At 39.6% G+C, this 12,223-nt stretch overlaps 1 protein-coding gene across 2 annotated transcripts in view; it reads right to left on the bottom strand.

Annotated features, from left to right (window-relative positions):
* Positions 1 to 7,714: 7,714 nt before the first annotated feature.
* Positions 7,715 to 12,223, bottom strand: part of LOC121651244 (nucleolar protein 4-like) — a 128,334-nt gene continuing 123,825 nt past the window's right edge. For both annotated transcript variants that reach the window (XM_042003265.1, XM_042003264.1), the window contains exons 10-12: positions 10,895 to 11,008; positions 10,254 to 10,485; positions 7,715 to 9,410 (exon numbers count right to left, since the gene is read on the bottom strand). In XM_042003265.1, the coding sequence (XP_041859199.1) occupies positions 9,169 to 9,410; positions 10,254 to 10,485; positions 10,895 to 11,008 (588 nt within the window). In that variant the 3' untranslated portion in view covers positions 7,715 to 9,168. The remainder of the gene's footprint in view (positions 9,411 to 10,253; positions 10,486 to 10,894; positions 11,009 to 12,223) is intronic.

Consider the following 12,223-nt stretch of genomic DNA (forward strand, 5'->3'; position numbering starts at 1 on the left):
AGGTTGAAGGAGGCTGCGACAGAAAAGAGAGAAGTGGGGGGGGGGGGGGGGTAAATGTGTCAGACACACATACACACAATCACACATGCATATATCAAAGCTGTGAGTAAATGATTAAATCAAAACATTTAGACTTTAGCTTAAAAGCTTTAATCAGATTAATCACAGCTTTCAAATCGTTCATGATTAATCACTATTTGCGACTATGCCTGAAAATTGCCTGTTTTTACTGTATTGTATCAACAGAAAGAACTGATGCTACATATATTTAGTGTTAACTGACCTTCTCTTGGGTAAACATCAGATGTCCAAGGGTCAGTAAATGCAGCAGTAATGTACTTCTATATGTTGTTCTAAATCATCTCTACAATGTACTAGATCGTAATTCAGAATTCATACAGCATCATCTCAGCAACCATCTCCATGGTGATAATTTCTGTCATAAACCAGCAGATGTGATGACTGAAGTTAAAAAGCCAACATTGAAGAAACTCTGATAAAACTGATGATCTGGATAAAAACAGGTTTTTCCTTTTATCATTAATTTTATTATTTTATCACTCAGTCATGATAAAAGTCCTACAGCAGCATCACCTAAAGTAAACACCTGCTGACAAAATACATCATTAGCTGTTTGTTTTACACATTTTTTTTTAATTAGACTTTAGTTGTAATAATCAGTTAAATTTTTCATAAAATCTAGACCTAAAAAAAAGTCTCTTTTCTGCCCTTTTCCTGGTCAGTGGCCCTGCCTGGCCCCCCATTAAAACTTTTCTAAACCCGCCCCTGCATATCTGAATGATAAACCCTGTCTAACACCAGCCAGCTGCTGTGTTAGTGAAGGTCCTGCCAGAAACAATACTTTTGGGTAAATATGTGACGGTGTAAACCATGAACCACTAGTTTCCTCCTTCTCAGCTAAATGATTAACAAACCCAACAAGAGAGAAAAGCCGATCAGCTGATCACTGACAGCTGTCATGATTCATGGAACAACACGAGAGGAGGAGGAAACAGCTGCTGCACAAACACAGAGACGACCAGAGATCCACTAGAGCAGACATGTTGGTGCGAACGCTGCATGGTGCAAGGTAAGTTTAAAAAAGAATGCGGTATTAGTGCAGGTTGTCTTATCTTTTCCACCTCGCTCTCCATGTCCTGCCATCATAACAGAGTAATGACAGATGCATGGGGCTTGTCATGCCACGCATATGTTAAAAATATTAATGCAATTAATAAAATTAACTCCGTTAATGCATTATTTTGACAGCCCTAATATATATATATATATATATATATATATATATATATATATATATATATATACACACACATTTGTGTATATGCAGCAATGCCTCAGGTCTCTTTGTACAACTTTTTACAAAACTAGACATAAGATGTCACACAAATTAACTGACCCACACCAAAAACAGTTTTTATCCACCACAGGTCAGTGCACATTAAAGGTCTGATATTATCCAGGGTGTTATTTCTTCCTGCACCAAATGTGACGGTAATATACACGAAAAAAGTATGCTGTGCATTTGTTTGTAGTTAGAAGTGGACAGAAGTTGAAATGGCGAGACAAACTTTGCATCTTGTACATTTTCCTAGTCAAATTCAGCTTGGAGGCCCATAAAGGCTTGAACAGGCCACGCTCCAACAGTTACATCTTATGTGTAAATAACCTCCGTGTTGCAGCATTTTACATATTACATATTAAGATATAACTAAACAGACAATAAACAGATGAAAGTTTTTATGGTCAATGATGGACTAATAACCGCTGAATTTAGAGGTTTGTAATACATTCCTGTAGCCGACAGTTCAACAGAAGTAGATGTTGGATCAGATTTAACAGATTTTAACAGATGGATGTGAGAAGCTAAGAGGAAAAAAATGTGGTTTAAATTGCTTTAAGAAATCATCTGAGACGTTATGTTTGGTTTGCAGTTGCAGAGTAAGAAATGCTAAATGCTCCAGAACTATTCTTCAGGTGAAGAACAAACCACGGAAGCATGTTTGATAGATAGCACACAGTTTTATTAGTATATTTAGCTTCGTGACGTACAGCTCAGGAGTTAACAAAACAAAAGAACAAAACTAAGAAGTCACATTTCTTTTTAAATTCCAGAAACATTTCAGCCTTAGCAGTGACATCACACAAAAAGAAAGCTTAATTTTTCAGTTATTGGTTTCTTTGTTATGGACCAGAGTGATATGTTCTCATCGCCGGGCAAAGCCAACACGCCCGGACCGCTCTTATGTCGCCAACTAACAGAAAAAACAAACAAAAAACAAACCTAGATTTATTTTTAATCTCTTTTTTTTTCCTCGATTGTTTCACAAATATCAACACTTTTCTAAAGAATCAAAGTATTTAAGCACAAGTACTGGAAAAAAGGTCGATATAATAATAAACACAATAAATATAAAAAGAATTTTTGATAGAATTTATATGGTATCAAAGAGAGAGGGAAATGGGCCTTCAGTTGGACTTTTTTACAAAAGCAATGTCCTTTTTTTTTCTTTTCTTTTTTTTTTTTTTTTATTTCCTGAGGTTGAGTTTTGTCATCTGTAGTTTAAGTTTTGCTAAATATACTAATAGACTAAGAGACCCAAACACTCCGGGTCTTTAATGGCTTATCATTCACTGAGGAATCCGCTCCACCGGATCGGGTTAAATCCGGGGAGGGTCATTGTGGCCCCACTGTGATTTTTGTGTGCTGTGGAGTTAACTTCAGAGGTCTCAAGGGTTTACATCCCCTCCAGGAGCCAAAGAAACACACAACTCTCTCCTCCTCCCTAAAAACACAACTAGATCATACAGGGACGCCTCAGCTGGGCGACGTTTTCTTCTATGAAACATCTTCTGATTAGTCGCACCGTTAGCATCCCTCAGTAGAACACAGGTGCACATTTAGCAGTTCAGAAACGACATCCCGACAGGGGGTAAAAAAACAAAACCAAAAGTGATCAAGTGAAGGTCAGAATGTCAACTCTGCTGATAGACACAGTCCCATTTCCCTTCAGAGTGGAAGGAAGGAGTCGGATAAACGGAAAACAGGGACGGACAATAAAAGGAGATGGGGTGTGGGGGTACAAAGATGAGAGGAAACGAAACAAATAAAAATCAAACCAGAAAGAATTTAAAAAATCTGTACATGTAAACATCACACTCTCACTGAGTCAAATCAGGAGGGAAATACAGGTTTCACATTGGTTCTGACTGAAGGTACAAAGGCCCGGCGGAGGTGGTCCAAACAATCAGGAGTGCGGTACAAAGTCAGGAGACAGAGACACAAACTAATGATGCTGAAAATCTGGAGGAACAAAGAGGAGTCTAAAGCACCAGTGGAAAAATTAAATGGTAAAAGTTTTTTTTTTCTTTTCTTACAGTAGCTGCACATGTGCCCTGATTAAAAATAAACGCAAAAAGTCCATTTTTTCTTCTCCTTTCATTTCCAGTGAGACTAGTTTAAGAACTGCAGAATCATTGGCTTGGACCCGACAGACATCGCCGTCAACGTTTGGAGCAGGAAAAAACTTCCCTGAAGCTTTGGAAAAAGAGACGTCCAACCATCCAACTGGTTTTTAGTGTTCCCTGCTTCAACACACCTAACTGAATTTAATGGATCATTTACAAGCTTGTGCAGATCTAACAAGCTGTTGTGGAGATATATTTAATATTAATCAGGTGCATCAGAGCAGGAAACACTGAAAAGCTGCAGGATAGTGGCCCGATCGGGCTGGAACTGGACATCCCTGCCCTACTTTATCAGTGTCAGTGCTGAGACAATCTAACAAGCTGCAGAGTCATGGACAAAGAATCTATCTTTTCAGATAAAAAATGAAATAACGGACATAAACCAAGACACACAGAAGTCTGTCAAAAACATCTCCGTCAGCATTTGGGGATTCTTAGTTTGATTCTGGCTGCAGCCCTCACAGTGTTGGCTAACTGGTGTTTTTCTTATTCATCAAAGACCTAAAACTGGTGTACTACACATCTTTCCCTGCAACCTTCAATCTCTGAGAAAATACTACTTTTGTTTTGGTCACCATTCTCCAGTACAAACAGCCTAATGATAAGAATGTCCACAACATTTAGCTAAATATTAAAATATTTCCCTTTTTGCACAGATAAAATCCAGATTTAAAGAAGCAAATGCATTTAATACTTTAAATGTGCAAAATGCTTGATCATAATTTTTGAAGAAGCATCAGGAGGAAAAAAATGCATCTAGCTGACAGAATTTAAACCCTGCAGGTTTCTGGTGATGCCGGTCAGGTCCAGTTTTTGTAGAATGTACAGTTCAAGCATACAGAATAAATGACGGGGTACAAAAAAAAATCTTAACTTTTATTACAAAACATATCTAAATAATAATAATAATAATAATAACAATAATAAAATAGAAATCAGATTGAAATGTGTTGACAGTTTGGCCTTCGGCGGTTTGGTGTCTAAATGTTTTGATCATGGCTGAATTGGGGCTGGTCCCACTGCATATACCAGGCAGGAGAAACTGAAGTCAAACAGTGAGCAAATTACACCTCTCTACAGATTGTCATTTGCTATATTTTATTATTCTTTAGAGAGCAGCAGGTTGTTTTTTCGTTCATGGTGCTGCTTAGATTTGAAGTAAACTGATGTTGGCTCACAAACACATGGAGGAACCTTTTCTCAGAGGACGACTACAGACATAAACCGACAAGCTTCCTGGTAACAGATTTTTATAACTTCAGAAACCTGTGAAGTCAGTGATTTGGTGTTTGCTACCGTCAGCCTTTCTGGGACGACATCCAGGTGTTTTAAGCAGACAAACTTAAAGTGGGAGGAGTAACACGGAGAGGGATGAAGTGCAAAAAAAAAGCCTCCACACAAGTTGCAGAGCCACATAAAAGATGCTGCTTTCATGCTCAGAAAATAAATGTGGACAGTTTAGTTGCTGGAAAAAGAAATATTGGAAGAAAAATCCAGGAACTCTTGCAGCTCTTATGAAGACTACAGGAGAAACATAACTGTAGCTCCAACTGGCAATTTTTCTTTCTTTTTCATTTAAAATCTGTCATCAGCCTTCACATGCAGATAATGAATCCTGACACCAGAAAACAAAAATCACTTGATGCTCCTGTGTTCTGGAAAACGGTCACACGCTATGAACGAGTCCGGATCACATCCGCACACATTATCAAACAGTTCACTGCATCGTCAGAAAATATCCAAAGGTTGTTTTTTTAATGCAAAATGACAAAGAATCCTTTTTTGCAACCCCCACGTTAACATGCTGGCTGGAAAATACTGAAAATGGTACGTCGGAGATCCAGAGAGTACAGGAGCATGTTATTTTTAAATTTTTAATTATTAATTAATTAATAAGATATTTTTAAAAATTCTCATTAATTCTCAAAAGTGGATAAAAATAATTCTATTTTTAAAAAATATCTAAGTAATTCAGAAAAACTGAGCAAAAGCAACTTGTCTCTGTATTTTCCGGTATGTCTCGGTAGCATTAAGCCTCTGTGTTCGAAGGTTCAGCTGTAGTTCATTAAGCTGCTCGTAATGTTTGGATGCAACGTGTCTGTGAATCATGTCGTCCTGCTGAACCACTGATGCTAAAAACAAGCCACCATCTGCACCTGAGAGTGCAACAACAGAGGGACAATAATTGTGGGTTTCAGAAGTTTTTAGTTAAATATTCTGATTAATGAAAGAGATTATTAATGAAACTCTCAACATTTAATGATTTTCTCTAAATTAGTAGAAGTTTACATTTCAGATACATGTTCAGTCATATTGCAGCTTCTACTGTTGTAATTTAGATATTTATTCTATTTTTTAAACATCTGCATCCTGAGGTTTTGTTTTCCGTCATGGTTAAAATAAATAAATGAATGAATAATTTAAAGACAATAAACAAGAGTGTTAGTAAAATATTTCCTTTTCTAACTGGATTTCTCTTTTTTTATGCACATTTTTTTATATTTGTTGGTCAGTCAGTGATAAGGACATTTAAACAGATTTGCCCTGATGAAGAAGAAAAATAAATAAAAAATAAAAACAAGCAAATGTTCAAATTCAGTATTTTAAACCAATTTGAACTAAACTTGACCAAACTGCAGAGATTTGGAGGTTTTGCGTTTGTGGGTAACCTGAACATGCGACTCCTGAATGAATCTAGATCATGCACTCTGGAGCTGGACTGGGTTCGTCATTCAGTGTGTGTTCGCTGATTACAGACGGTCACACAAACACAAACCAGCTGACTGGTGAGTGTTATGATTATCAAGTGCATTGCAAAAAAAAACAAACAAACAAGCAAACAAATTAAAAGGAAACACCAGCAACCCTCAGGAACATTTCTGGGACGACTGTACCAAAAGTCAAATCCAGGCAATGCTGCTGAAAACTAGACTAGTTGCCAATGTTAAAACTCTTGCAAAGAGATTTTTTTAAATAATAATAATAATATTAATAATAAGCTTGCTTGCCAAGTCAATGATTAGACGTTTGGTGCTGATCTTGTCTGAAGCTTATGTTTGAAGCTAGCGTCAGTTAGCTTAGCGTAGCATATGCTAGAAACAGGAATTGCCTAAACATTTAGCTTGGCTCTGTTCAAAAGCCTGCTTACAGTCACCTCTAAATGCACAATCCCCCCCTCGTCTATTTTATTCAAACAAATCAACAAGCTAGCTTTAGAGGCACTGTTAGCAGGGTTATTTTTTTAAATCAAACTCCATGTTTCTAGCTTAAGCTGCTGCTAGTCCTGAACTTCAAGTCAATGCAAAATATTTACAGAAGAGCCAAATAAAGAACCTGACCCAATTTAGGACTCAGTTCATCTGGAAATGTCGGCCCAGCCCACCATCGATCCAAGTTCCCCACCAGACTACTGTGCCTCCTTTAGAGGTTGAAGTTTGTATTTGTTGGCTTGATTTTTGTGGTGAAGGTTTAACACAACACAATGCATCCCTCCTTACATCCTCCGCAGGATAAAAAAAAAAACATATGGGAGAAATTGGATAAAAAGAAATGAGATGGGGAAAAATACAGCTTCACAGTTAGAAAGTCACAAACACAACATAAACTGAGCCCTATGAAGCAAAATAAAGAACCAACCAACCAGTGTGGGGCGGAGGAAAAAAGGAGGAAGAGTTTGCACTGGCTTCTCCTGGTAAATATCCAGTCATCGTTGAGTTTGTTCAGTTGTGGTTGCAGGAAGCTGGTTGGTTGGTCGGATTCCCACAGGGCACTACGGCTAGCTAACACCCGGCTTCGTTGAGGTTAGAGGTCTATGGCAGAAGGTCCGGTTTTTCGGTAGCAGCAGCAACATGAAAGTTCATTATAATAACCATAGTAATAATAATAAGCGTAACACTTTCAACAATAGCAATGGCCATCTCAGAGTTAAGCATACAAACACAGACAGAAAGAGCTGTCCTCCTCATCCTCTGAAACCTGGGCTGGACCCAGGATAGGAGGACTCAGAGGAGGATGTTTAGGTCCACAAAGAAGAAGTGTGCAGAGTAGGTCCAATGTAAAGAAGAAGAGTGAGAGGGGGAGGGGAGGATATTTGAACAGAATGATGCTGAGGTACATCAACATTTGTAAAGAGAAGAAAATAAGAGGTAAAACTGCCTCATTTGACCTGCCAGATGTCCCTTCCCATCCCCCTTAAACACACACACACACACACACACACACACACACACACACACACACACACACACACACAAACACACACAAACAAGTCTTAACCTTTTTTTGTAATAAAAGATCAATGGACAAAATTACCGTCCCCACGTCCACAGGAAGTCCCCATAAGTTGGTCAGTGCAGACAGATTTTTGTCGCCATTCTGTTGGAAAAACAATTTCATGTACACATACATGCTCACCCCCACTTTAAGGAGAAAGCAATCTCCAAGTGAAATGCACTCCTGCCACCTTCAGCTCTGATTCTTCAAGTTTTCAACATGAACTGGTTTATATACAGCAGCACACAAACAACCCCACACAAACCAGAGAAAGAGTTTCAAGCTCAGTCCTCCAAATGCATCATTGTTTCTGACGTTGTTGGATCCGCCCCACCCACTTCACATCACCTTTCCCAAGTCCAGACGCCTAGAAGACCTTTTTCTGGTGGGAATGTAGAGCGCAGGTGAGACAACGGAAAGGAAAATTAAATTGGCAGGTCTTATTTGAGGTAATTCCTGGTAAAGATGGCGTCTTGTCTGCATAAGTAGCGAGTTGCTCCCTGGGTGAAAGGGGTGAGGGGGGTGAGGGGGTTTAAAGGAAAGTGCTATAGGACACAGAGAGCTTATATACAAGCGAGCACAAAATTTTTTTCCAATTATATTCATTTCCTTCAGAATTCGTAGTTAGTGCTATCTTTAAAGACACATCAAGCCACTTTTCTTTCAGTCAGAAAAAAACAAGGAAAAAAAAAGTCTTAAACATAAAAAACTGCTCATTGGATTCGCAAAATAAAAAACAAACAAGAAAAAAAAAAAATTAAATCAAAAGCGTCATTTCTTGAACAGCGTCAAGGAGTCACCATATATTATTATTTTAATTTGTAATGATCATAAGACAACGCCGGCTGGGGGCATCCGTCGATCCAAATTCCCCGAGCTTTACAAGAAAAACAACAACAAAAAAAAACCTCACTTTTTAACCAAGAAGTGGGCAAAGTCTTCTCTGAAGCGACAGCAGCAGAATCAACAATCTTCCCTCTGCTTCTGCTTCTCCTTCGTCCTCCATCCTCAGCGCTGATTTTGAGGTGATTCCAGAGAGGAGAAGATGAACTTCTTCCAGAGTCCGATGCTCTGCTCCATTTAAAACAAAAGATAAAGTTTTTTCCTCAGGCAGAATCGGTGGATTGAGGTTTTGTGGTATTGTTCTGAACATGGCAGGGTGGGGGGGATTCATCGCCTCCCCCGTCTGTCACAGTTTACAACTTTATTCTCCAAAGAAAGTCCAAGTGGCCACAGTTCGAGTGGAGAAACAAACCCTGACTGAAGGAGGGAAGAGAAAAAAACAAAAAGGAGATCTGGTGTTGAGCCTTGATAAGCCGAGATGGGGGGAGGCAGAAACCACACAAACATGATGGTAAGCCTGTGTGTGTGTGTGAGAGAGAGAGTGTGTTTTCTCCTACACATTTCTAATCAGTTCTGCTGCAGAATGAGGTTTTCCAGCTCATCAGCGGAGCGAAGCAGGAAGGCAGCTGACTCCCGGTAGCCAGCGATCAGCTGACGCACGGCCGTGATCTCCGGTTGGCTGAGCTGGGTCGAAGCCCCGCCTCCTCCACCGTTTCCACTGCCCCGTCCCCCCAGGTTGTTGGTGGTGCAAGAGGAGGAGTTACTGATATTGTTGGAGGAGAGAGATTTCATGCTGAGGTCTGTAGGGCCTAAAGATAGAGGAGGAATGATGAAGGGAGACAGGGATGGACAAAGGAAAGGACAACAGATCCAGTGATGGGTTGGTGAAAACAAAGAAGAAAGAAACATTTTAGACCATGTTTATTTGTTTATATCTACAGGATATTTATATCCTACAAAATCAGCAACTCTATCCAGCACCAATGCTCCCCCTAGTGGAATCCTCTGGTAATGACTGTAATACACAAGCAAGTATGAGAACAACACACTCATGATGGGGCTGGTTGACTGCTTGAACGTGAGGTTAAATAGTAAGAATATTCTCGACCTAAACTGGCAACATTTGCAAACTCTTCCTTTCAAATGCTGCCCAAACCTATCAGACGTTTGGATTGATATTCCAGGCTCGGACTGGGCCTTTCCAAAACTTGTACAGATTTGATTGTTTTTAAATGTAATTGTTCGGGTTATAGATCACATTAAAAGTGAGAAAAGGTTGGAATTATTCATTGTGCTCCCATAATTTAACATTAAAACCTGGAATTTTAACAGGAGTGTGAAATTTTTATATCCACTGTGATGAAAACCTTCTGATCAACACCATCTAGAATAAATGGATGACTGAACACAGATAACAGCTGCTGTGTCCTGTTCAGCAATGAGACAAGACAAACGTTAAAAGTTATGTAAATTTTCATATATTTAATACTGAAATCACTATAAGTGTGTTTTAACTCCTTCGCCACCTTCTCCTCGTTCACGCCTATGTTTCCTTCATTCCTCTCTGCAAACTGACTGCATCCTTCACAGCACATCATGTCTAGCGCCATGAAGCTCCTCCTCCTTTTGCCCTCTGCTTCTTTTATCCTCACCATTGCTCTGAGTAGTACCTCCGGTCGTCAGGGAAACGGGGTGTTGAATGGCAGCACCCAGCCCCGGGTATCCACGGTAACCGTAGCTGAGGCCGGCACCATTGATGTAGAGCTGGGTGTCCTGGGAGGAGAAGGCTGATGTGGCCAGGGAGTAGGCAGAATGAACGAGGGACGTCGGCTCCCTCAGACCGCCTCCACCACTGGACGACTTGTCCAGAGAGACCTGCTCATCCTGACAAGTGGACATGTTGACAGGGACATTTATTTGTTAAGTCCAGTTATAATCCTTCTGATTAAAGACTCCAACTTCATTGTTTGCACAGATACTAAATACAAATTATGTCATAGGACATTCGTCCATAAACTTTTTAAGTTATGTAGCTAACAGACAGACAGACAAACCATCACCACCAAAAACATAAACTCCGCCTTGGCGGACGTAATAAGGGGAATGATGGTTCAGCATGATTTACAAAAACGTTTTACAGGTCTCTCAAATATTTCACTCTGGTTTTAGCATGACAGTGATCTGTACTCAGTCACATATAAAACATCAACATTATCCAACAATCTACCTCAGTCCTGCACAGAATTAGGCCACACACACACACACACACACACACTCACACACACACACTTACGTGGTAGGCTTCAAGGCGCATCCTCTTTGCAGCGTTGCGTGATTCGCTCTCACACGCAGCGGCCAGGATGTTTTCAGCCATGGCTGAGGTGAGGTGAGGTGGAGTTGGACGGGTCTGAACACAGGGAGTATGCATCAGTCTGCCACTGTGTAATATTGTTTGAAAACGTGACTTTTTTCATGAATAAATGCAAAATGGGGAATTCATTTTAGGCACTAAATACAGCAGCACTTTTAAACATTTTTATTATATATTATATTTTATTGAATGTTGTTTATTTAATACTAATAATAATGTTAACAATAAGGTGTCGCAACCCTAATCCAGTACAGGCAAGCTGTGATTCTCCCTCTTCAGACTGCAGACCTGGACGTGGGTTGATACCATTATCAAGTTTGTGTGTGACACCACAGTGACTGGCTTCATCAGAGACAATAATAAGTTGGCCCACATGACAGAAGTGGACCACCTGGCTGTGTGTGTAATGTTAAAAACCTGCTGCTAAAGACAAAGAAAACCAAAGAGCTCATCTTGGACTTACAACTCCTACACAAATATCTATATATCAATTAGCACTTATGCATTTACGGTTAGATACAACCTCCATGTTGTTGTCTTGTACCTGTGACAAGACAGTTGAATCTACAATGTAATCTAGTCTTGAATCTTTGCTTGGCCACAGTGTAGTACTAGATGTGACCACAGGGGGGCAGCAGAGTCTTTTCCATGCCAGGTGCATGTTCAGTGGAGAAGAGATGAAACTTCCTAGTCATGTTAAATGGTCACACAATATGTTCCCAGAAAACTCCTGTAGTTTATTTATTGAATTTATTTGATGAAACCTAGCTGAATTTAAAATTAATTAAACTGGTACAAGCAGTTTTCCCCTTAAGAATAAGGAAGGGCAGCAACCAGCGCAAAGTGAATTGGATCGCTGGGAATGTTTTTTTAACAGAGCTGATGGGATGAGTCTATGAAGAAATGCAGCCAAATTGTCTTTTTCAGTACTCAGATTAGGGGATTATTATTCTAATTATGATGATTCTCTTTGTATGTACTTTACATATGGCGAATTGACAATTGACAAAGAAACTTGACTTGAGAAGTCGACTTGAGCACGTTTCTATAGCGACAGCCCATTTATAGAGGAGTATTTTTACAGAAGACTGTTTGACGCAGTCACCTGTACTGCTTTGGAATCAGAATATCAAGAGGCAAATGTTTTATAACTGGAAAATTGAGGGGAGAACCATTCGCTAACCAGATTCTTCTGGATTTCAGGTTTTGCTCTGAAAAGTCTCCAGGTGATCCAAATTACTGCAACAAGGG

Source organism: Melanotaenia boesemani, chromosome 13 (assembly GCF_017639745.1).
Source record: "Melanotaenia boesemani isolate fMelBoe1 chromosome 13, fMelBoe1.pri, whole genome shotgun sequence".
NCBI classification, from domain to species: Eukaryota; Metazoa; Chordata; class Actinopteri; order Atheriniformes; family Melanotaeniidae; genus Melanotaenia; species Melanotaenia boesemani.